The 27,345-nt window shown below is 36.3% G+C and overlaps 1 protein-coding gene across 1 annotated transcript; it reads right to left on the bottom strand.

The window, feature by feature from the left end:
- Positions 1–1,040: 1,040 nt before the first annotated feature.
- On the bottom strand, positions 1,041–26,119 carry LOC148163704 (natural killer cells antigen CD94-like). The gene is made up of 7 exons (XM_088025704.1): positions 26,111–26,119; positions 12,643–12,733; positions 12,100–12,193; positions 10,704–10,805; positions 5,110–5,197; positions 4,340–4,480; positions 1,041–1,151 (listed from the first exon to the last, which is right to left on the bottom strand). The coding sequence occupies exons 1-7, from the start codon at positions 26,117–26,119 to the stop codon at positions 1,041–1,043; spliced, it is 636 nt and encodes a 211-aa protein (XP_087881830.1).
- Between the last annotated feature and the right edge of the window lie 1,226 nt (positions 26,120–27,345).

Here is a 27,345-nt window from a genome sequence, read left to right as displayed (position 1 = left end):
CGATAAGGAAATTAAGATCCAGGAGTTTGACCTTGCCAGAGAGCACATAGCTAACTCAAACTCAGATCTGATTCAAGATACTAATTGCTTTCCAGTATACCACACTGTAAAAAGTAAGGTATCAAGAAGAAATGCATACACAATTCAGAGAGAAGAGTAATTTTACTTACTGGTGACATTAGTTTCCAGACAAAATGTGCAAGTGAGTGATTGAAGTTTGCAGGGTTACTTCCTTATGCTGTGTGAGTTGCAGAAACAGAATATAGAGAGGTTTGCTTCTTAATCTTCATTAGAAGAACTGATATTCTATTACTCCACCAAACTGTGCTTATAACGTGGCTGACTCCATGTGAAAGTCAGTGTTGGAGGGTCCAATGTACCTCATTCTGGTACACCCAATATTTCAGCCTTATTGCAGTCAGAAGCTGGAATAGAGGGATGGCCCATAAATGGGCAAAAGTATTCTGAAATGAGAGAGGAATACTCTAGGTCTTTCAGGGGCCTGGGTCTTTATAAGAAAAAAATATTGTCTTTGTCATCTGTTGTTGTTCCTATTATGCGGTGGTCACCGAAGCAATTTTCTTCTCACAAAATGAGTGCATGGATTTGGAACAGTCAGAAGCAGCCATCTACCTTCTGTTATGCTTGCACAGTATCTATATTTTCCATTTTCCAACATTTGACATGAAATAGGAGCATATAAATGATGTAAAGTATACATTTACGAATGCAGATATAGTAGAAAACTTTGGTCCACAGTTAGAATGGTATGTCTTTTCTTTCCTTCTAGAAACTATCCCTTTGTGCCCTAGGCTAACCCAGAGAGTAACTTATAAAGAAGACAGCCATGACCTTGGAAAGTCTCTCTCTCTTCACAGACTCATTTTCTGAGTTTATGTCCTTTGGAGGTATGTGTGTTGTCTATATGTGTGTGGACACATACATGTATATATGTACGTGGGCATGTTTTTCCTCTATACTTTCAGGAGTACAAATCCCTATCTGTGATTATATAACTTACTAGTATCTATTCTAGAGTCTTACACTTTGAGGAAGGGTGGTGTGTTATTTTCCCATGTCCAGGAATTCCTGGTTCCTTTATGGGACAGTCCAATCGAAGTGTAATAGAATTCCTGACTTTGAATGAAGTTCTGTATAAAAGGAACATACTCTATGAGTAAAAATCTTTTTATGTTTCTGAATTAAATAACAATCTTGTTAATATTATTTTATTTTGTGAATAACAAAAAGTATAAATTTAACTTCATCTAACTGATCCTAGTTAACTGAACATAATAATTAAAAAATTGTAAAATAATGGAATCTCAGTTACCGATATTTTATTAAACACAGATGCATGAATGAAACATAAACTAAGAGTCTCCTAGGTTAACTATGTTTATTTCTTAATTTCTTTGAGGATTATTCCTGTAGCTCAAAGATAAGTTCTGAGCAAAGTCTGATTTGTACCTTGGGTGCAGGTGTGATATCTATGATATTATTACCAATGTTGTTTTATATGTTTGTTCCACAAGCACTGTGTTTATTTCTTGCAAAATGGGCATCTTGAGGAAGGAGTCCTCCCCCCATCAACTGAGGTGTTTATGCAGTGGCTGAACTTAGTCAGTATAAAATGTTTGATATTCATCTTGGACTTTAGTTTCTACCAAACGTCTGCACATCTATTATCTTTCTTTATCTTTCTAAATATGTTGGAAAGAAAACACAGTCAGTTTTTTTGGGAGGGGAATTTATGAGAGTCCATTTATTTGTTTATTTGAATATAGGTGACACACAATTATTAATTTCAGGTGTATGGTAAGTATAGTGGTTCAACCCTTCTATACTTTGTGTTCTGCTCAGCTCAAGTGTAGCTACCATGGCAGCCAGTTTTATTACCTACTCTCTGCCTTTTCCAAGTGGGGAGACTGATGCTGTCGTTGATTTAGTCACATGAAATAACATGTGAAAGGGAGTTAAATTCATGGTTTCTGACTGTACTTTCTGTTTTTCTCCATTCTGATTTAAATTTCACCCTTAGTTTTTATTTCCTTAGTTTCCTACCCTTCTGAGAATGTGAGGAAAGCTTAATCACCTTACCCAGAGATGTGAGCACCTAAACATAAGCTGTGGCACTCACTTCAGGGTTTCCCCAAATGGCCTTATTTGTCAGAAGATAACCTGAAGGAAGGACTAGGACCTCTAGACCCTGAAACAGAAGTTGGACCTTCTGTATATCCGTGGAACCCAAATTAAGATTTCTTACGTCAGAAGATGCATCACCTGTGAGTAAACCAATAGAGGATAACTGAATACACCTTTTACAATGTTCTGAAATTTTTGTAAGTCTATAGAAAGGCTGAGAGTGAACAAACACAGTTAAGGTAGAGACACTCAGAGGAAGCTTTGCCCAGTGGCAGTATCGTAGCCAATGTGGTTTATCCAAGGCGCGATTACTGCTATTGAGACACTAACAGGGAGCGCCAAAGTTCCACAGGCTAAGCCTTCTCAGCTCTTTTCCTGTGCTTCTATAATAGCTCTGGGCGGTATTTCTGAAAATGTGGTCACTAGCTATGTATATTCTACAGTTCTCTTCTAAGAAGATTGTAAGGTATTTTCTCCCCTAAATGTGATTGTTAATTTGTGCTGAACAGACATTTCACGTTCACTCCATCACCTGGCTACTTTTTAATATATATATGTATATATATATATACATAATATATATAATATATATATGTATATATATGTATGTGTGTGTGTGTATAGATATCTATATCTATATATATGCATATATATATCTATATATACATGCATATATTATATATATGTATATATATATATTTTATGTATATGTATATATATATATGTATATATATATATTTTTTTTAAGAGAGAGAGAGCATGTGGATGAGTGGGCACGGGGGAAAGAGCAGAGGGGGCGAGAGAGAGAGGATCTTAAGCAGCCTCAATGCCCAGTGTGGATCCCTAGATGAGGATTGATCTCAGGACCCTGATCACGACCTGAGACAAAATCAAGAGTCCAGCGCTTATCAGGCTGAGCAACCCCGGAACCCCAATATATTAATTTTTATATAAATCCTTTACTTTGTGTGTAAACAAATTAGGATTTAGAAATTAATCCTATAAACAAAAAATTCAATTTTCTTTTTTTAAATCTAAAATATAAAGGAAACATAAGATTATATTAGTTTCACATGTACCACATAAGGATTCACTCTGTATGTATTGAGAAATGATCACAATTAGTCTGGTTAACATCCTTACCATACATGCAATTTTTTATTGGAGTGAAACGGAGGTTAATTCAGATTGTACAGATTTCTTCTTTCCGGATTCGAGGTTTGCTTTGTCTCATTGATGATTTTCAAGTTCATATTTTTATAGCTATTTCAGAGCTGTTGAAAGCCAATATATGGATAATGCACTCGTACAGAAAACTGAGTTATTCTTAATGTTTATCAATCAGTCTTTGAGAGGATATTAAAAGATTACCCTTAAAGTAGAATGTTAACATATGTAAACTTTTTGTAGAAATAATGGTATATATTCCTATATTCATTACAAGACATAATGATAAGGATTATGAAACATTTCATTCAGTTCTTTGTTTACTTTTTTAAAGATTTTATTTATTTATTTTGACCGAGAAAGAGAGAGACAGAAAGAGAGGGAACACAAGCAGGGAGAGTGGGAGAGGGAGAAGCAGGCCTCCCGCTGAGTAGGGAGCCAGACGTAGTGCTCAATCCCAGGACCCTGGGATCATGACCCGAGCTGAAGGCAGACGCTTAACGACTGAACCACCCAGGCGCCCCTCATTCAGTTCTGTGGAAGCTAGTATGAGTTAAAATGTAATATAAGTTGGAATTAACTGAGCTTCGATTTAGTTCATATAGAGTTTTTCTTTTACCTCAACCTCAGGGATGATGCTGTATTTTGATTTTGTTAGCGGTATAATGATTTTTCTCAAAGAGACTGAAACTAAATTTCTATGAAATCATCTATATGAGACATATACTTATCTGTGATAAAGTTATATATTTTAAAGATAAGTATTTTCTAATTGCTTCATATTTGACTTTATATTGGCTGAACTGTGGAAATTCTAATTGTGGATGAATAACATGAGTTAAATGAAATTCTAACCTCATTTGAATTGGTGTGTCTAACTTTAACATGACGACCACTACAGGGATCTGACTCAGCTTACAATGTATACTATCCAAAGCACTCAAATATTCTTGAGCATTAAGATTTGGCCAACAACTACTGGCTAGACAAATACTGTGTGAGGTAGAACACAGAAAATATACATCACTAGTTCTTTTTCGTCTTCCATCTTAACAAGCTTGGAGCCCCTTGTCCTGCACAATTTCCTACTGTCTTCAAAGTTCTTCAGTTCACTTGAAAAATGATAGCATTTATCTTTACAACATGACTCTTGAGTTTTATATATTTTGTTATTGTTTTCTTGAAAACAAAAGATATGCCCCAGAGACCACTCAGTGTTGTCCCTGAGAGGCGCCTCAGGGCTGAGAGATTGAGTTCTAGTCATTCTAAGAACTTTTATTTTATGAGACAGTTGGGCTTCATATCTGCTCTCTGAAAAGAGCCATGGCCTGGGAAGAGGGTCACATTACTTATATACATCCAAAAATCTCTAGGAAAAACTTCTAACAAGATTGGTATTTTCTCTCACCACCCCTACTGAGAAGGACTTACAGTGAAAAGTGACTTCTCTGTTTTCTCCAGATGAGAAAAATATGTAGGTTCAGAGCTCTCTTAAGGTAGTACTTGACTATGTTCCAATATTAAAGGGCATAATAATGATTAGAGAATATGATAAAGGCCATCTCTGGTGTTTTTTGTAGAAAAATATTATTTTGAGAGATAGTGTTGTAAATTAATACCATTCTTCCAGAGCAATCTAAGCTGTGGGTAAGTTGATTTTTTTTTGATTAAATAAGAATAAAAATGGGACTCTCCTGTTAGATTAGTCTATAAGAAAATTTAAATTAGGCAGGATAGCAGGAGATTGAAGGAAACGGAAGAAACCTGTTGGTCTCAGTCTTCAATTCATAGCTGCATACTTGTGTTAGGTGGAAGCTCTTTGAAAGTCATGTTTTTCAATGTGGACTTGTCTCTTTGTGTTATGTTGTCTAGGAAAGATTCTGTGCTTGGATTGTTTTATGCTCCTGGAAAACTTTGCTCTGCATCATTAGCTTGGGGGAAACAACATGGGACAGAAAAAAGGCACAATTTTAATTTTAATATGTTAGTTAATGTTCAGGAGTAAGGACTGTTTTCATTCCTGTGCTTTTTAGGGAACTCTTCTCTGCATATGGTTTACACACTTACACCTCATTTGTGGAAATACATTAATTTATGACAAGACATCTTACTAGTCTTTGATAACACAACAGCAAGGAATGCAAAGCTTTGTCTTCAAAGAACTCAGTGTAATGGGGAGAACATGAAATTAGAGGCTATATTGTGGGTGATAAGGCCAAGATAATGGAGAGCTTTTCTAAGGACTGAGAAGAGGGTTGACTAAATGCAGGTTCTAGAATAGTGTGACAGGTCAGGAAGACTTCATTTATTAGTGTTGATCTTAAAATTGCTTTTTGCCTATCGGAGGAAAGTGAAGAGAATATGTAATAAAATTCTAGTTTGCTCCCATTAGTTTTCCAAAGTATTCCTTTGTTTTTTATTTGGATTCAGTTAACCAACATATAATACATGATTGGTTTTTCATGTAGTGTTCATTGATTCATTAGTTGCATATAACACCTGCTGCTCATCACATCACGTTCCCTCCTTAAAGACCATCACCCAGTTACCCCATCCCCAGTCCCATCTCCCTTTCCACAGCCCTCAGTTTGTTTCCTAGAGTCAAGAGTCTCATGGTTTTCTAATGGCCCTAATTATCATAAAGACTGCTTCACTATCCCATTCATTGAGACTCATTAATATGGAATTTGTTTCGCTTTTGAAAGCTACTTAACTGTAAAGCCAAATGATCAGATTTTAAAACATCACTGGATTGCTAAGCAAAGGATGAATACAAGTGCAGAGATTCAGGGATCATGAAGAGTAATTCAGGGGCACAGTTTCTTTTCTGAATCTTTTCTATGTTGCAGTCCTAAATTTTAACATTAACAGCTCTATAGCTGGCTGTTAGCAGTCACTTCAAACTCCAAAGGTCTTATAGGGTTCAATATCTTTTGCAAAACAGTATAATTACCCACTGAACTTTTCTATTGCTTTTCATGGAAGTCCACATAATAGGACCGCAGAAATTGGATTTAAAATGTCATTTATTTTTCTCCTTTATATCCCATAACTAATCAGACATAAAATGTAGTCTGAATAGTTATTCCTCCATAAATATCTGTGTTTCTTCCCATTTATTCATTTATAATTCTTTCTTAGGTAAATCAGAGTCTTACTCTTTGCATGAGAAGCATTTTTGAACAGTTTATTTTTTAATCTAACTGAAGAATATCCTTACTATCCTTCTGTGGAAAGTCTGTGATGAAACTTCCCTAAATAGATGGTTTAATTCTTATTGGTATTGTGTTTTGACTATGAAGTGATAAAATGATAAAAGCAGTATTTCAGTTTTTACTATGTGATACAAATCCTTTTTCATACTTTAATGTATGAATTCTTTAATATTTGTGACAACATAGAATGCTGCTCATGGATACACGATAAAGTCTCAATTAATTAATTTTGTTCTAGAATAGTTTTTCTTGTGTTTAGTACTACATCTCCTTCTTTCTGCTGTATAAAAAGGTAAGTACCTTTTGCCTTCTACTGGAAGCTTTCAAATTATTGATGATGAATGCTTATGTCTTTATTTTTTTAACTTTTAATTTTTTTACTGAAATACAGCCGACACACTATTTCCCATTACTCTCAGGTGAACAACGTAGTGATTTGACAACTCTATGATCATGCTACGCTCGCCACAAGTATAGCCGCCATCTGTGGCCATATAAGGCTATTAATATACCACTGACCCTAATTCCTGTCCTGTGTCTTTCATCCCTTATTCTTTCCATAACTGGAAGCCAGTTCTTCCCACTCCCCTTCACCCATTTCGCCCCTCCCCTTCACTCCTTCCCCTCTGGCAGATATCTGTGTGTTCCCTGAATTTATGGGTGTGTTCAGTTTTTGTTTATTTGTAGTTTTTAAAAATAATTCTCATACAAGGAATTCATTTCATATTTGTCTTTCTCTGTCTGACTTATTCTACTTAGCATAACATCCTCTATGTATATTGTCACAAAAGGCAAGATCTCATTCTTTTTTTATGGATGAACAATATTCAAGGGAATACTTGTGCACTGTTGGTAGGAATGTGAATTGGTGCAACCAGTGTGAAAACAGTTCCAAGATTTCTTGTAAAATTAAAAAAATATATATATATCAAATAATCCAGTATCCAATACTGGATATTTACCGAAGGAAAATGAAACGGTAATTCAAAAAAGACACATGGACTCCTATGATTTCTGCAGCATTATTTACAATAGCTAAGAAGTAGAAGCAACCTAAGTGCCCATTAATAAATGAATGGTATAATGCAATCCTTATCAGATACCAACAGCATTTTTTAGAGCTAGAAAAAACAATCCTAAAATTTGTATGGGACCACAGAAGACCCCAAATAGCTGAAGGATCCCTGAAAAAGAAAAGAAAAAGCTGGAGGCATCACAAGTCTGGACTTCAACTTATATGACAAAGCTGTAGTCATCAAAACAGTATGGTACTGGCACCAAACTAGACACGGAGATCAATGGAAAAGAATAGAAAACTCAGAAATTAACTGACAACTAAATGGTCAATTAATCCTTGACAAATAGACAGAATATCCATTGGTAAAAAGAACGTGTCTTCAACAAATGTGTTGGGAAAACTGGACAGCAACATGTAAAAGAATGAGAGTGAATCACTTTCTTACATGATACACAAAAATAAATTTAAAATGGATTAAAGATCTAAATGTGAGACAGGAAATCATCAAAATCCTAGAAGAGAACACAGTAATTTCTTTCACATTGGCTGCAGAAACTTTTTTCTAGATATGTCTCTCAATGTCAGGGAAACAAAAGCAAAAATAAACTATTGGGACTTCAAGATCCAAAGCTTTTGCACAGTGAAGGAAATAATCATCAAAACTAAAAGCAACCTTTTGAACAGGAGCAGATATTTGCAAGTAACATATTGGATAAGGGTTAGTATCAAAAATATTTAAAGAACTTATAAAACTGAATACCCAAAAAATGAATAACCAATTAAAAAGTGGGCAGAAGCCATGAATAGACATATTCCCAAAGAAGACATATAGATGGCCAACAGACACATGAAAAGATGCTCAACATTCCCGTCATCAGAGAAGTACAAATCAAAACTACAGTGAAATATCATCTCAAGCTTGTCAGAATAGCTAAAATCAACACAAGAAACAAGAAGTGTTGGAGAGAGGGTAGGGACAAAGGGGAACACTCTTGCACTCTTGATGGAAATGCAAACTGTTTCAGCCACTGTGAAAAACAGTATGGAGGTTCCTAAAAACAGTTGAAAATAGAACTACCTGTGATCCAAATTTGCACTGCTAGGTATTTACCCAAAGAATATAAAAATACTGATTCAAGGGATACATACACCTCGATGTTTATGGCTGTGTTATCATCAACAATAGCCCAGTTATAGAGTCCATATGTCCAACAACTGATGAATGGATAAGTGGTATACTTATCCAACTGAATTAGTGGTATACATATCAATGAAATATTACACAACCATAAAAAGGAATGAACCTTGACATTTGCAATGATGTGAATGGAGCTAGAGTATTATGCTAAGTGAAATAGAGAAAGAAAAGTACCACATGATTGCCCTCGTATGTGGAATTTAAGATACAAAACACATGAACATAGAGCAAAAAAAAAAAAAAAGCAAATCAGGAAACAGACTCTTAACGATAGAGAACAAACTGAGGGTTACCAGAGGGGAGGTGGGCATGGGGATGGGTTAAATAGGTGATGGGGATTATGGAGGGCACTTGTGATGAGTTCTAAGTGCTGTATGTAAGTGATAAATCACTAAATGCTACACCTGAAACTAATATTACATTGTATATTAACAAACTGGAATTTAAATAAAAATCTGAAAGGAAAAACAATAACCACAAAATAAATAAATAAATTGCTTTGGTAAATAAGCATTAAATAAAACAAATCTTGACATGAAACTCATCTCTCAGGGTCTGATGAGAGTAAAATGATAGAATAATATCACCTGGAAATTATCCTAGGTGTTCATTAATTAATAGGGAATAAAAAACTGAATTATGGATTTGTGAGGTACTCTGATTATATAACTTGAATCATCCTAAGGTTGTTCCTCACCTTCCTCTCTGTGAGTTAAGATCAAAATGGACATCACATAAATACAGCAGAATCGTTTGTCTGATGTTGCTATAATTTGTTAGATGCAAGATTGAGATGTAAACTATATTTCCACCCATAAGGTACTACATAAGCATCCATTATATGTTAAGATGTCAGGAAAATTGTGGCTATGGAATATAAATGTTTTCACTTCTCCTTTTTTTAAAGATTTTATTTATTTATCTGAGAGATAGAGAATGAGAGAGAGAGCGCACATGAGAGGGGAGAGGGTCAGAGGGAGAAGCAGACTCCCTGCTCAGCAGGGAGCCCGATGAGGGACTCGATCCCGGGACTCCAGGATCATGACCTGAGCCGAAGGCAGTCGCTTAACCAACTGAGCCACCCAGGTGCCCTAAATGTTTTCACTTCTAAAGAGGACATTAAAATACACATAGAGGACTCTTCCTCCCAGAAGAGTAGCATGATAATCTCTGTAGAATTGCTCCTCAGTCAAACAAACATAACTAATGAAAACAACCATTAGAAAAATATCAACCATTTAAATCTTTGGAACTTGTCTAGGGTGTATATTAAATTAATAAACATTTATTTAAGAAAATGTACTAAATCTTAATAAGAACAGTGAGAGTCTGTAGCCCTTGAGCCATGACTTGTGAGCTTAAAATTATCTGGATGAAATAAGATTATGATTCATGAAAAGAAATATAGGAAGGGGAACTTCAACATAATGCAGGAAAGAATGGAAACCATTAATGTTTTCTTGGCATTTGGTGACATGATCAGAGATATATTTGTAGAAGTTTATTTGGGAATTTCAATAGGAGTTTCAAAGTCTGTTGACCCCAGGGTTAATTCGGAGTGATTGGAATAGTACGGCAGAAAAGTATTGATGATTGCATTATATGTTTATGAGAATAAATAGTTTAAAAAGTAAATTCAAGCTGCAGAATGGAGACATGGAACCAAGAGGACCAGACAATTTATTAAAAGGTGTCAGGGAGGAGAGAGAAATTTACTCTGCACCCAGTCTGACTGACCATCAACAATACCTTAAATGCAAGCTTTTCTGAAAATATCCTGAATATGATCCAGGCATCAGAGGCTTCTGAGCAATGTTGTAAGTGGCCAAGTAATGACATTAGTGGTGAAGGTGGAAGGGCTTCCTGGGTAGAACTAGGGATCGTAGCTATGGAACTAGCCGGAGAGGAAGACCACTAAAAATAGTCATTCCTGAAGCAGGAGATATTTGGTACTAGGCACAGATTCTTGAATTCCAAGGCTTCAGCTGCTAAAAGGAGAAAGAAACAGCAGATTCCAAGGATCACTACAGTGAGACACCAGGCAAATGGCACTGAAGACCCTGCCCAGGGAAAAGATGAGACACGGGGGAGGTCAGAAAAGAAAAGACTGAATTAAAGAGCAGGGATTTGAGGGAGACTTTTCCATGGCTTCAAGACCTTAACTTTCAAATGTCATCAAACCGGGAATGATAAATTGAAAAGGACATTGATCAGTTGGAAACAGTGGTGAACTGAGAGTTACATGCCTACTCTGGTACCATGTATCTCTTAGGGAACTCACTGATTCTAACTTTACAAAAAAATGTCCCATGAGCAGGCACCTGGGTGGCTCAGTCATTTAGCATCTGCCTTCGGCTCAGGTCATGATCCCAGTGTCCTGGAATCGAGCCCTGCATGGGGCTCCCTGCTCAGCAGGGAGGCCTGCTTCTTCCTCTCTCACTCCCCCTGCTTGTGTTCCCTCTCTCACTGTCTCTCTGTCAAAAAATAAATAAAAATCTTAAAAAAAAATCCCATGATTCATTTCAATAATTTAGGAATTCAAAGAGGAATATTAGTTATATGGACTGGGTTTTAAAAATGTAAACACACTTCTAAAGTGTATGTATCCAAATGATTTTTATTGATTCACAATCAGATGATATTTATTAGTTTGTAACATCATATGTGTGCACATCCACAATTTCCTCCCTAGAGCTTCACTGAAGTTCTCAACATTAGGAATAAGCACAGATATTGCACAAAAGGAAATATAATCACAAACATGTATTAAAGAATGTTAATCAAGGTTTATTTCTTAAAAGATCCTAGAATGAGTCAGTAATGATATTAGGAGATTCATAATTGTTTCCAAACAAGTAGAAAAGAAATAAATTCCATACTTGACCCAGTTATGAATGTATGACTACAGCACTCAAACTACTTTAATTTTCTGGAATATGTAACCAAGGATATTTGCTTTTCATAACTGCTTTATTGTTTAGATGATAAGATATAGAATAAGCAGTGTGCCTGGGTGGCTCAGTCAGTTAAGTGTCTGCCTTAGGCTCAGGTCATGGTCCCAAGGTCCTGGGATGGGCTCCCTCCTAGGGAGAGAGTCTACTTCTCCATGTGCCTCTCCTCCTGCTCCTACTCGCTGGATATCTCTCTGTCAAATAAATAAATAATAAATAAATAAATAAATAAATAAATAAAATCTTAAAACAAAAAAGATACAGAATAAGCAACCTCATGAAACTGGGCAAACTGACTCTTATTTGGAACAGTGGCTTCTGTTTTAAGTTACTTGAATCACTGAATACACTCAGGTTAATCAATTTGAGGACAGGTAAGCTAGGTCCTGTACATGAACTTTATCTTTTTCTTTGGATGATTCAGTTTTTGTTATCTTTGTCTGATTGAAGTTTGAAGTATGTGTTTTCACTTCTGAGTAATATGGCTGCTCTTTTATCTCTAAAGATTAAAACAGAGATGTGCTTACTCCTTCATTTCATATTCTTTCTGAGAAAGCATGTAAATTATTCATATGGGTAAAGTCCATCAGGTAAATCTTTTAAATGACAGAATCCTGAAAATAATTAGACGTAATGTGTCTTATGCTAAACTATAATGAAATTCTTTAGAAAAATTATTTAACTGGGCGCCTGGGTGGCTCAGTTGTTGGGCGTCTGCCTTCGGCTCGGGTCATGATCCCAGGGTCCTGGGATCGAGCCCCCGCGTCGGGCTCCCTGCTCCGCGGGAGGTCTGCTTCTCCCTCTCCCACTCCCTCTGCTTGTGTTCCCTCTTTCACTGTTTCTCTCTGTCAAATAAATAAATAAAATCTTTAAAAAAAAAGAAAAATTATTTAACAAGGAACAGAAAATAACATAAGGACTCAGTGAAGATTGGGGAAAAGTACTCACTTTCCTTTTGCCTATCCTTGGAGGGAGGATGTTTGATCTCTGTATGTGTTCTATGTTTACATTCATCCTGGAGAAATTTTGAGATAGGATTCTAAAAGTCAGAGAAATTGACAGTTTTTATTTTTAAAACTACATTTTGAGGTTCTACGCTTTCTGGGTTTTCTGTATACCACCGAAATTAGTATTTCATGCCATTTAACTACCAATGTATGATTTTACCTTTGCAATTTACTTCCAAGAAAGATTTTTTCCTCAGATTATTTTCTTTTATCAGTGATCTGCATGTCTCTTTACATGCTTAGGTACTGTCATTCACTTACCACCTGGAGTTTTCCAGATGTGGTCTTAAATTAATTTTAGAAGAGCAGCAATCTTATGATCTGTGAAATATTTAGACTACACTTAAAAATTGTCCCTACACTTAAAAATTATCCCTATCCAAAACATTTGTATGAGTCATTTGTATTATAAAGATAAGTATGTTACCTAACAGCTTATTCTAAAATTTTCCTCTCATATCCTGTCCTGATTGGTTGTTTTCCATTTATCTTCACTGTTTCTTTTTCATGACTCAATGACAATTTGCTTCCCATAATCTCCTAAAGGATCATCGTCACCTCTTCCAACATGATGTTAAAAATGAATGCCCTACAATTAGGACCAATTTGGTTTAGCTGTGCTTCTGTCGGGTGTGTGTGGTATTTCCATAATATTTGAAGGTGTAGGGTAAAAGTAAGCAATTCTCCTTGCAAATTGTTGATTGTTGAGGAGTTAATTTCTTTCAAGTATTTTAAATATTATTTTAAAATCAAATAAAGGAATTTATATGAAATAGAATTCTGATTCCACAAAAAATTTGAAAATTCTTAGGTTCACTTTTTTATGAGTACCATTAAATTTTATTGAATGTTAAATATTTTATTAATTATTAAATATCAATATTTAATATTTTCAGATAATATTTTATTAAATATTAAATATTAAATATTTTAATATTTCCAGAGAATTACACTGGTTTGTTGCCTTTTATAAAATTATTAGAAATATATAAACCTCTTTGTTCATTATATTTACCTATGATATTTAGTAATTTCCCACAAAATAGTTTCTCCTAAGAAAACATGATTGTACAGAAAAATATTTATAATGCCTTTAAAAGTTGTTTGCCGGGTCTGCAACATATCACAATGTGGAAGCTATATCACATAAATAAGCAAAGTCTCGATGTGGATGTGAAATAGAGAAACACATTATTATATAGACAAGAAAAATTCATCATTGATTAAATAATTAATTACTCATATCCTACTGTCATTGATGTGACTATTTGCTCTCCTAACTCACGTAGTTAATCCAAGTGATCTAAGAAATATTTGCTAACAAAACTCTCAGCTATATTCAATGGTAAACCATGAAAAATTACAGGAAGGAATTCACCTTGAAAAGTAATTTTTAAATCAGAATTGATTAGCTTGTCTGCCTGCAAGGCAAAATTGACCGGACTGCATTTTAAAATCTCTATTCATTGTATTCTGTATGCACAGTCAAGGGGCACCAGTACCAGTGAGATGCGCCGAGAGCAAGAGATGCAGATAGAGTTGCTGATACCTGTGTCCGTGAGGCGCAGCTTCCGCTGGCACTGGAGTCTGGTCCAAACAGAAGAGGGGAGCCCCAGTAGGCGGATGGAAGAGAAGTGGGAGCCGGGACGCAAGGAGATTCTTCTGGGCTCCAGATGCCCTCTGCTCTTATTCCCAAGGGGTCAGTATTTATCAGTTACATGTGAAAGTGTGAGAAAGCAGTTCATATTTGAACTTCTGGCTTCTCATCTGTATCTTTTATCAGAAATAGGCAAGTTTGTTTTTTCTTTTCTTTTCTTTTTTTAACAGAGAAGATGAAAGGGCAAAATAATTTAAAGGGCATGTCTATTTTTCACAGAATCCAAACATATAACAGTAAAAAAAAGAAAAGAAAAGAACTAAAAAACTCTCAAGGCCACTAGGACTGTCCCCATCAAATACTAAGATTCTAAATATGGACACTAAGCTTCGGGGTTCTTTTTTTTTTTTTTTAAAGATTTATTTATTTATTTATTTGAGAGAGAGAGAACGAGAGATAGCATGAGAGGGAAGAAGGTCAGAGGGAGAAGCAGACTCCCCGCTGAGCAGGGAGCCCGATGTGGGACTCGATCCCGGGACTCCAGGATCATGACCTGAGCCGAAGGCAGTCGCTTAACCAACTGAGCCACCCAGGCGCCCCAAGCTTCGGGGTTCTTAATAGAAACTGTTCTTAATGAGATATTTAAATCCATTCTCTAGGGCACCTGGGTGGCTCAGATGGTTAAGCGTCTGCCTTCGGCTCAGGTCAGGATCCCAGGGTCCTGGGATTGAGCCCCACATTGGGCTCCTGGCTCAGCGGGAGCCTGCTTCTCCCTCTCCCTCTGTCTCGCTCCCTGCTCATGCTCTCTCTCTCTCTCTCTCTCTCTCTCTGTAGCTCTGTGTCTCAAATTAATAAATAAAGTCTTTAAAAAAAAATCCATCCTCTAAACTACTACAGTATCAGTTAAGTGAAAATCCATGAATACTAATAATCTATCATTCCCTACATATATCTGAAAGAGATGTTGGATAATAAATTCTCAAATCTTACAGTTTATTAGACTGAGAGCCATTCAATCCCTGGTTTCTTTAAAATACATCTAAATTCAATTACTTTTTCTTTTGTAACAGTTTTCACCATAACATGATCTCTTTCCAGTTTGCTTTTCAGTTCACTCTAGCATAAACATAGAGTATACTGAAACTACATTTCAAGTCTTGATGATTTTTGGTGCCCTTCCCCTGCAGTCTGTAATTATTAAGAACAGAAACATGTTGGCTTCCTCCCTTGTAGTCTGAGGAAGCTTTGCCTATGGTATTATAAGTAAACGGTGACAAATCAGGTGAAAAATAGGGATTCCAGCCTACTAGAAGAAGATTGAAATAGGTTTATCTGTTTTCACATTCATTTATCATAGAATAACACAGTAAAGGGATACATTTCAAATGGTAAATGGGAAATCTGTTTTGATATTAAAAACAAGGGTTTACAGAAATGTTCAAACAGAATGAGTACAATCGAAGGATAACCATAGGCAGCCTTTGAAACAGTAATCCTCTTTCTGCTCTGGCTGTATGTTCCTTTGGGTTTTCTAAAGCCAGTTCTCATTTGTGTCCTGCTCTCTCCAACTGCTAAAGACTTCACCACAACAGCCCTCTGGCAAGCTCAGCACTCAACACCATCGTGATGGGAATATCATACCCTGAATTTATTTGCTTAGGCCTTAGCTTCCCACATTTGCAAGTCCATCAAATGTTCCCATTCTTCTTAGTTACACTTTCGTACACTTAATCAAAAAGTCAATTCTCTGTCCCACCTCTTCATCATTTCCTTTTCATTCTTACACCTTTTTACAGCACTTTATCTTTTTTAAGGAATGATAGACTGTAATAGTTATTTTCACCATACAACACATGTGCCCATTATTTCCAAAAATTTCACGAATTCTTTCTTTCTTTCTTTTTAAAGATTTTATTTATTTATTTGGCAGAGAGAGAGACAGGAGAGAGGGAACACAAGTAGGGGAGAGGGAGAAGCAGGCTTCCCGCTGAGCATGGAGCCCGATGGGCTCGATGTGGGGCTCGATCCCAGGACCATGGGATCATGACCTGAGCTGAAGGCAGCCACTTAACTGACTGAGCCACCCAGGCACCCCTTCATGAATTTTTTAATCTTTCCTATTCCACTTGGTTCTCTCAGTCTTCATTCTGATTATGTTTCATCTTACAATGTCCTTTGCAAATTTTTAGATATTAATTCCTCCAGATTACTGAACACTTTACAACAAGTCAGCACTCTGTTAAGCATTTTGCAGGTGTTATTTTCTTAAACATGTAATAATTTCAAACTCTATGGTCAACTTATCTTCGACAAAGCAGGAAAGAATGTCCAATGGCAAAAAGACAGTCTCTTCAACAAATGGTGTTGGGAAAATTGGACAGCCACATGCAGAAGAATGAAACTGGACCATTTCCTTACACCACACACAAAAATAGACTCCAAATGGTTGAAAGACCTAAACGTGAGACAGGAGTCCATCAAAATCCTACAGGAGAACACAGGTATCAACCTCTTCGACCTCAGCCGCAGCAATTTCTTCCTAGAAACATCGCCAAAGGCAAGGGAAGCCAGGGCAAAAATGAACTATTGGGATTTCATAAAAATAAAAAGCTTTTGCACAGCAAAAGAAACAGTCCACAAAACCAAAAGACAACCGACAGAATGGGAGAAAATATTTGCAAATGACATATCAGATAAAGGGCTAGTATGCAAAATCTATAAAGAACTTATCAAACTCAACACCCAAAGAACAAATAATCCAATCAAGAAATGGGCAGAAGACGTGAACAGACATTTTTCCAAAGAAGACATCCAAATGGCCAACAGACACATGAAAAAGTGCTCAACATCGCTCGGCATCAGGGAAATCCAAATCAAAACCTCAATGAGATACCACCTCACACCAGTCAGAATGGCTAAAATTAACAAGTCAGGAAATGACAGACGTTGGTGGGGATGCGGAGAAAGGGAACCCTCCTACACTCTTTGTGGGAATGCAAGCTGGTGCGACCCCTCTGGAAAACAGTATGGAGGTTCCTCAAACAGTTGAAAATAGAGCTACCATACGATCCAGCAATTGCACTCCTGGGTATTTACCCCAAAGATACAAATGTAGGGATCCGAAGGGGTACGTGCACCCCAACATCTATAGCAGCAATGTCCACAATAGCCAAACTATGGAAAGAGCCAAGATGTCCATCGACAGATGAATGGATAAAGAAGATGTGGGATATATACACAATGGAATATTATGCAGCCATCAAAAGGAATGAGATCTTGCCATTTGCAACGACATGGCTGGAACTGGAGGGTGTTATGCTGAGTGAAATACGTCGATCAGAGAAAGATGTGTATCATATGACCTCACTGATATGAGGAATTCTTAATCTCAGGAAACAAACTGAGTGTTGCTGGAGTGGTGGGGGGTGGGAGGGATGGGGTGGCTTAGTGATAGACATTGGGGAGGGTATGTGCTATGGTGAGCGCTGTGAATTGTGCAAGACTGTTGAATCACAGATCTGTACTTCTGAAACAAATAATGCAACATATGTTAAGAAAAAAGAAAAAGAAGAAGATAGCAGGAGCGGAAGAATGAAGGGGAGTTAGTTGGAGGGGGAGATGAACCATGAGAGACGATGGACTCTGAAAAACAAACTGAGGGTTCTAGAGGGGAGGAGGGTGGGGGGATGGGTTAGCCTGGTGATGGGTATTAAAGAGGGCACATTCTGCGTGGAGCACTGGGTGTTATGCACAAACAATGAATCATGGAACACTACATCCAAAACTAATGATGTAATATATAGTGATTAACATAACAATAAAAATTAATAAATAAATAAAAAATAAATATCACCTTTTTTATTAGTAGGTCATAATACAACCTATTAGGCATTGTTAATGTTTTGTGGGTTCCTTTCTGTCTTCATTTCAAGAGTAAGCACATGTAGATAAATACAAACCCATCCCAAACTCAGTCCACTCAAGAAGTTGTTATGTCATGTAAGCCTCAGGTAGCCATTGATTAGCATCAAGATCCCAAATAACAGGTTTAAAAAACTCAACTTTTGAAACGTGGTGAACAGGAGAATGTAAGAAAATGTTAGCTTGGGAACACAGTATTTGTCATCTATGAAGTATATTTACTCAGTTGGTGGTATTACATTTTACAAACTGTTCTTTGTGATTTATTTCTCTGATTATAAAAATTAAGAATCAGTTTTGTGTTACTGACTTCCTTTATATACTAAATACAGTGCAAGTTTACTTTACTTTCTCTCCCATGTAGCATTTGAATAATGTCAGCTAATTGGTAGCCATTAACAGTAATTATTTTGCTTTTTGGGAGAAAGAAATATTTTTAGTATGTAAATAGACTTAAAAAATTTTAATAAACAATAGGCACTCAGTAAAACATTTAAATATTGGCAACAGAGAGATCTTTGCTATGATTTTTTGCAAAATTATTGACATATTTTATATCTTCTATTTTCTTCCAGTCACTAATATGGCTGAATGTTACACGTTGTACGGGAGAATTTTTTTTTTAAATGTAATCTTAAACAATTAATTAAGTTATTTATTTTGGAATAAGTTTAAATTTATAGAAAAGTGGCAGATGTAGTACAGAGTGCACTTATAGTGCTTACCTCATTTCCTTTAATGTAATCCTTTTTTAATTTAGTGTTTACCAGGTGTGCCCATGTAAAGTTACCATTTTCTGTCTTCAATTCTTTTTTTAAAATTTTTTATTGTTGTGTTAATCACCATACATTACATCATTAGTTTTTGATGTAGTGTTCCATGATTCATTGTTTGTGCATAACACCCAGTGCTCCATGCAGAACGTGCCCTCTTTAATACTCTGCCTTCCATTCTGTGTTCTTTGCAAAATGTCACCCGATCCGGCCCACTCTAGGTGGCATCTAACCTCCTGGAAAGGGAGTAGTTGAAATTTTTCGGTAAAGATTTGTCTTTCCCTTTCCCATTTATTTCCTTCTAATTATTAAATCATTTATAATAACATGGGCTTCATGGATATTAATTTTATACTTTAGTTATGATCAAATGCTACTTTACTTATTTTGCTGTAAATTGTTCCGGTTTTGGTCATTGGGAGGTTTTTCAGGTTAGCTTCTGGGTGACTTTGACATGCCCCAATCTTTATATTTTTTGAGCACTTTCTTCCTTTCTGGCCTTATAAGATGGTCTGAGCTTACTCTGGATTTTCTTTGCCCCGTTCTTAGAATCAGTCATTTCTCCAAGAAGCTCTAGTTCCTTTTACTGTTGAATAGTATTTAGGAACCAGTATCTGGTGCTGGTTCTGCACCTTGCTTTTGGGTTTCATTGCTTCTAGGCTCTTTAAGAAGACAGAGCTCCATATATACTAACTCATGTATACACACATACATATATTTGTTTATGTATCAGGTTGTTTGTATATATACTAACCGAACCATGAGTACATACTGATGTCTCTGATTCTGACCTAGTGGCAGGATTCACTTTCACCTTCCTTTGTTGCTTATCTGTAACTTGCCTCTGAAAATGTGGAACTTGTCTTCTAACAGCTAGCATTTATGTGTTTGTGGTTTTTCTCATACTTGTGTGGGTCAACATTTTGTTTGTATGTTTATTTATTTATTATTCCAACTTTTAATCTAAATTCCAGTTAGTCAACATATAGTGTAATATTAGTTTCAGGAGTACAATTTAGTGTTTCATGACTTACATATAACAACCAGTGCTCAATACAAATGCCCTCCTTAATCCCCATCACCTATCTAACCCATCCCCCGACAACCTCCCCCTTGGTAACCATCAATTTTTTCTCTATCATTAAGAGTCTGTTTCTTGGTTTGCCTCTCTCTTTTTTTCCCCCTATGTTCATTTGTTTTGTTTCATAAATTCCATTCTGAGTGAAGACATATGGTATTTGACTATCTCTGACTGACTTAATAATCTCTAGCTCCAACCATGTCACTGCAAATGGCAAAATTTCATTTTTTCTTATGGCTGAGTGATATTCCATTGTGTGTGTGTGTGTCTATATTACATCTTTTTTATCCCTTCATCAGTCAATGAGGTGGACATCTGGTTTCTTTCCATAATTCGATATTGTTGATACTGCTGCTATAAACATTGAGGTGCATGTATCCCTTCAAATTAATATTTTTATATCATTTGAGTAAATACTTAGTAGTGCAATTGCTGGATCATAAGGTAGTTCTATTTTTACCTTTTTGAGGATCCTCCATAATGTTTTCCACAGTGGCTGTACCAGTTTGCATTCCCACCAACACAGCAAGTGGGTTCCCATTTCTCTGCATTCTCCCCAACACCTGTTTCTTGTGTTGATGACTTTAGACATTCTGACTGGTAGGAGGTGATATCTAACTGTAGTTTTGGATTTGTGTTTTCCTGATGATTTTCATGTATGTTGGCCATCTTTATGTCTTCTGTGGAATAATGTCTTTTCATGTTTTCTTCTATTTTTTAACTGGATTACTTGTTTTTTGGGCGTTGAGTTTTAGAAGCTGTTTATATATTTTGGATACTAATCCTTTATCGAATATGCCATTTGCGAATATCTTCTCTCATGCTGTTGCCTTTTAGTTTTCTTGATTGTTTTCTATGCTGTGCAGAAGCTTTTTATTTTTGATAAAATCCCAATAGTTTATTTTTGCTTTGGTTTCCATTGCCTCAGGAGACATACTTAATAAATATTTGCTATGGCTGATGTCAAGGAGGTTACTGCCTGTGTTCTCCTCTAGGATTTTTGTCACATTTAGATTTTCATCCATTTTGGATATATTTTTGTGTATGGTGTAAGAAAGTGATCCAGTTTCATTTCTTTGCATGTTGCTGTTCAGTTTTCCCAACACCATTTGTTGAAGAGACTGTCTTTTTCCATTGGATATTCTTTCCTGCTTTGTTGGACATTAATTGACCATATGGTTGTGGGTTCATTTCCTGGCTTTCTATTTTGTCCATTGATCTATTTTTTAAAATTTTTTAAAAATTTTATTTTATTGTGTTGTGTTAGTCACCATACAATACATCATTAGTTTTTGATGTAGTGATCCATGATTCATTGTTTTTGTATAACTCCCAGTGATCTATTAGTCTATTTTTTTGTGCCAGTACCATACTGTCTTAATCACTACAGCTTTGTAATATAACTTGAAGTACAGAATTGTGATTCCTCCAGCTACTAATTTTTTTCCCCAGGTTGCTTTGGCTATTTGAGATTTTTGTGGTTCCAAACAAATTTTAGGATTCTTTGTTCTAGCTCTGTGAAAAATGTTGTTGGCATTTTATAGGGATTGCATTAAATCTGTAGATTGCTTTGGGTAATGTAGATGTCTTAACAATATTTTTCTTCCAATCCATGGACATGAAATGTCTGTTCATTTCTTTGGGTTGTCTTGAATTTCTCTTTTTTAAAGATTTTATTTATTTATTTACTTATTTATATTTTTATTTTTAGAGAGAGAGAGAGCTAGTGGGTGGAGGGACAAAGGGAGAGGGAGAGAGAATCTCAAATAGACTCTGTGCTGAGTGCAGAGTCTAACGCCCGGCTCAATCTCAAACACCCTAAGATCATGACCTAAGCTGAAACCAAGAGTCAGACCCTAAACTTACTGAACCCCCCAGGTTCCCCTGTCTTGAATTTCTTTAATCAGTGTTTTATAGTTTTCAGGTTATAGATCTTCTACCTCTTTGGTTAGGTTTATTCCTAGGTATCTTATGGTCTTTGGTGCAATTGTAAATAGGATTGATTCTGTGATTGCTATTTCTGCCACTTCATTATTTTTGTACAGAAATGCAACCTATTTCTGTACAGTGGTTTTGTATCCTGTGACTTTACTAAATTCTTATATAAATTCTAACAATTTTTTGGTGGAGTCTTTCAGGTTTTCTATATATGGAGTATCATGTCATCTGTAAATAGTGACTTCTTCCTTGCTGATTTGAAGAGTTTTACTTCTTTTTGTTGTGGCTAGGACTTCCAGTACTATGTTAAATAACAGTTGTGAGAATGGACATTCCTGTCTTCTTCCTGACCATAGAAGAAAACCTTAACGTTTTTCCCCATTGAGGATGGTGTTTGTTGTGGGTTTTCATATATGGCCTTTATTATGTTGACGTATGTTCCCTCTTACCCTACTTTGTTCAGAGTTTTTTTTTTTTTTGTGTGTGTGTGTGTGTGTGTATAAGTGTTGTACTTTGTCAAATGAATTTTATGCATATACTGAAAGGATGGTAATGTTCTTATCCTTTCTTTGATTAATGTGGTGTATCACATTGATTGATTTGCAAATATTGAACCACGCTTATAGCCCAGGAATAAATCCCACTTAATCTTGGTGAATGATTCCTTTAATGTACTGTTGGATTCAATTCACCCTGTATTTTATTGAGAATTTTGCATCCATGTTCATCAGGGATATGGACCTGTAGATCTCTTTTTTAGCCAAATCTTTGTCTGTTTTAGAATCAGGGTAATGCTGGCCTCATAGAATGGGTTTGGATGTTTTCCTTCCATTTATTTTATTTTATTTTATTTTATTTTATTTTTTTGGAATAGTTTGAGAAGACTAAGTATCAACTCTTTTTTAAATGTTTGATAGAATTTCCATGTGAGGCCATCTGCCCCTGAACTTTTGTTTGTTGGGAGATTTTAGATTACTGATGCAATTTCCTTGCTGGTTATCTGTCTGTTTAAGTCTTCTATTTCTTCCTGTTTCAGTTTTGGTAGTTTACATGTTGCTAGGAATTTATCCCTCTCTTCCAGGTTGTCCAGTTTGTTGGCATATAGTTTTTAATAATATTCTAGTTGTTTGTATTTCTGTGGTGTTGGTGTCAGTTCTCCTTTCTCATTTGCTGATTTTATTTTTCGGGCCTTTCTTTTTTGTTTTTGGTAAGTCTGGCTAGGAGTTTATCAATTGTATTAATTTTTTCAAAGAACCAGCTCCTGGTTTCATTGATCTCTTCTACATTTTCTTCCTCCTATGTCATTTATTTCTGCTCTAATCTTTATTATTTCCTTCCTTTTGCTTTGTTTTAGGCTTTGTTTGTTTTTTTTACTAGCTTCTTTAGGTATAAGATTAGGGTTTTTTTATTTGAGTTTTTTTTTTCTTCTTCTTGAGGAAGGCCTATATTACTATATACTTTCCTCTTAGGACTTCTTTTGTTGTAGGCCAAAGGTTTTGGACAGTTGTATTTTCATTTTCTTTTGTTTCCATGTGTTTTTTAAATTTCCTCTTTGATTTCCTGGTTGACCCATTTATTCTTCAGTAACATGCTGTTTAACCTTCATGTATTTGTGCTCTTTCCAAATTTTTCTTATGGTTGACTTCAAGTTTCATAGCATTATGGTCAGGAAATATGCATGTCATTTTCTCAATCTTTCTATGCTTGTTGAGACCTGATTGTGACTTAGTGTGTGATCTATTCTGAAAAATGTCCTATGTGCACTTGAAAAGAATGTGCATTCTGCTGTTTTAGGACAGAAAATTCTGCATATGTTTGTTAAGTCTGTCTGGTCCCATGTGTCATTCAAAGCCATTATTTCCTTGTTCATTTTCTTCTGAGATGATCTTACCAATGATGTAAGTGGGGTGTTAAAGTCCCTTACTATTATCGTATTATTTTTAGTAAGTTCCTTTATGTTTATTATTATTTATTTTATATATTTGAGTGCTCCCTTATTGGGGGCATAAATATTTACAATTGTTAGATTTTTTAGATAATATTTTATTTATTTATTTGAGAGAGAGAGAGCACAAGCAGAAGGAGGGGCAGAGGGAGAGGGACTAGCAGACTCCCCACTGAGTGGGAAGCCCATCGCAGGGCTCAATCCCAGGACCCCAAGATTATGAACTGAGCTGAAGTCAGTTGGTTAACTGACTGAGCCACCCATGCGACCCTAGATCTTTTTGATGGATAATCCATTTTAGTATGATATAATGCCTTTCTTCATCTCTTGTTATAGTCTTTAGATTAAAATCTAGTTTGTCTGATGTAAGTATTGCTACCCTGACTTTATCTGGCCATCTATTTGCATGATAGATGTTTCTCCATTCCCTCACTTTCAATAGGCAGGTGTCCTTATATCTAAAATGAGTCTCTTGTATTTTGTCTTCTATACCACTTATTTATTCCTTGGCTTCTTCCATCCTTGTGTTCATTGGATCATATAAGTTTCAAATCTCAGTAATTGCATTTTTCATTTCTGACTGATCATTTTTTAACTGTTTTATCTCTTCAATAAGGATCTCCTTGAGGTCTTCCATTCTTTTTTCAAGTCCAGTGAGTATCTTTACGATTGTGGCTTTAAATTCTCTATCAGGCATATTACTTATATGTGTTGTGGTTACATCTCTGGCCATGACCCTTCCTTGTTTCCTTTGGAATGAATTCTTCCATCTTGGCATTTTCTCTAAGTCTCTGTTTTCTTCTTTGTGTTAGAAAAGCCTGTTATGATTTCTGCTCTTAAGAGTAACAGCTTTATGCAGAAGAGGCCATATAATGTCCAGGGTCTGGTGCTTCAGGAATTGTCTTTGACATGTGCTGATGCACTTTCCTAGTGTGTTCTGGCTGCTCTATCCTTCAGGCCTGGCATCTACAGAGGCTCATCTTGCTGGCTCTGGGCAGTGTTTGGTCCTTGGACAGAGTAAGGTGAGTTTTAACTAGTCTGCTTGTTAAATGAGACCTGATGCTACTTTCACTAGAATTGAAGCTGTGCAGAATTCTTGTTGGGAGACATGGTGTGGGCAGGGGTTTCTGCTGGTCTTCTAGGGAAGAGGTCCACTGCACTGGGACTGAGGCAAACATGGCTGAGAAGGCCAGTACTGCCAGAGTTCAGGGGTGTGTGACTTGGTGTAAGGATTGGGCAGACAGTGCCAGTGCTCTGTTATTTATTGCAGGTGGTTCTGTGACTATGCTGAGGAGGGGTAGGAAATGGCCACCAGCTCCTTTGTCCCCAGAGAAGGGTCTCCATGCTTGCTGCTCTCAGGGAGGTACTCTAAGCAAAAAAATAATCTCCCCCTGTGCATCCCAGGCATTTTTCAGATTGAAGTTTTAATGTTGTCTACCTCCAGATTGTTTTCCTGTCCTCTCTGCAGGAGCAGTGAAGTGCCCTCTAGGCATTTTACCAGCTAAGACTGCTGACTTTTAAAACTTTAGGTTTTAGGTACCCAATGTGGGTAGGGGCTTATGCTGGTCTTCTTGGGGAAAGTTTGAAAGTGCTGGGACTGAGGGAGATTTGACTGAGATGGGCAGTTGCACCAGAGTGCAGCACAGTGGGACTTGGAGCAAGCTGGCTATGCAGACAGTGTTTGGGTTTGCTGTCCTCCGTAAATGACCATGTGGCTATGATGAGGGACAAGATAGGAAAATGGCGCCCTCAGCTCTTTTGTCCCAGGAGAGGTGACTCCTCTCAGATGTGCTCCAAGAAGAGTGAATAGTCTCTTCCTGTGCACCTTAGGAGACCCACAGATCAAGCCATCAGCCCCAGGGTTGCTTTCCTGCCTTCTTTCCAGGAATAGGGCCGTGCCCTCAGTGCCTTATCCCAGATAAGCCACTGTCTGCTAAAACTCCAGTTTTCAGGTCCTGCTTTTTGCAAAAACTCATGAAAATCAGCCCCTCCCATTTTCCCTGTCAGTGGCATTGGGGAAGTATTCTCATGCTTTGGGTAAGTGAACTTTCCCTTCTGAGCCTCTTCCTCTCACATTTCTCCATGACCGGGACTCTCCCCTCCATCGCTCCCATGATCCATTTCTTCCCCAAACCATGCTTCTGCTGTTCTTACCTTCCTCATTGTGGATTCTTCTCTTCCTCTAGTTGTAGAGTTTGTTTCATCAGTCAGGTCAATTTCTTGGGCATTCAGAATGATTTGATAATTATTTAGTTGTTTTTGAGGGATGAAATGAGCATAGGGTCTTCCTATTATGCCACCATCTTAACACCCCCCCCAGCCATCTTACTTCTAATTAAAATCTCAAGTGATAATCAACTCAGCACTATTCACATTTTTAGATAACTCAAATTTTTAGAAAGGTGTGTTTCGGATTGCTGCCTCTTCCAAAATGACATTAAAGATAAGTGACTAGAAAACAGGAGGGTCTACTTTGACATTTTATGTAAAAACATAACTGAGTATTATTCATAATTGTTCAAGATAGGATATATGATGGAGAAACACAAAAATCGAAAGTATGAGAGGAAACAAGCTTTTTATTTTATGATACTTCTGTTTCTGCTGACAGCTTTGCTGAACTAAAGATTCTTCTTGAAACTAAGGTAAAATGTCAATAGATACGGTGATTGGAGAAGGCAAATAAAGGCCTCAATCTCTAGCTACTAAAGGCAAAAGTGTAACAGAAATGGTCCCAAATAATTTGAGATTTAATGTACCAATGTATGTTATTGATCAAAAATTACACATGGATATATTCTAAGGATCGAAAATAAAGCAAACTGTCTCCCTTCATTGTTTTCATCCCTGTTCATACAAGCTCTTATTTGTTTTCAAAGTAAATCACTTGTCCCTATTCCTTGCCTTAATGTAACCAAGAATTTTGGACTTATGATTTCTTCACACTCACTTAACTTTTATCAATTTTATTATAAAAACAAATAAGTGAAAATAATATATAAGAAAAACATAATATAAAAAAATTAAACCTTTGTTTTTGGAATATTCTTTCAATATTTTATGCACTCTAGCTGCTTTATTATAAATTTCACACTAATTAATTAGGTCCTGCTGTCATTCTGCTCTATTTACCTATGTTATCATGAACACCTCTGTCTCTCTCTCTCTCTCTCAGTTTATTTACTTATTATTTCATCTTCAGGTTAAATTGCAGTTTCTACTACCTTAATTCTTTTCACTTAATGCCATTATAGTTTTTACTTTTCTTTGACACAGGCTAGACTCGGTGAATGTCAAAATAGTGAATACGAGTGATATTTTAGTGAAATCTTACATGATAAATAAAAGTTGTAGTAGAAAAGAGGTATAAGAAACATTTTAAGAAGCAC

The sequence above is a fragment of the Eumetopias jubatus genome, unplaced genomic scaffold (assembly GCF_037043125.1).
Source record: "Eumetopias jubatus isolate StellerSeaLion01/CBP00866 unplaced genomic scaffold, mEumJub1_p1.0 scaffold_8, whole genome shotgun sequence".
NCBI classification, from domain to species: domain Eukaryota; kingdom Metazoa; phylum Chordata; class Mammalia; order Carnivora; family Otariidae; genus Eumetopias; species Eumetopias jubatus.
The sequence above is the reverse complement of the archived record's forward strand: the minus strand, read 5'-3'. Positions and strand labels throughout refer to the sequence as shown.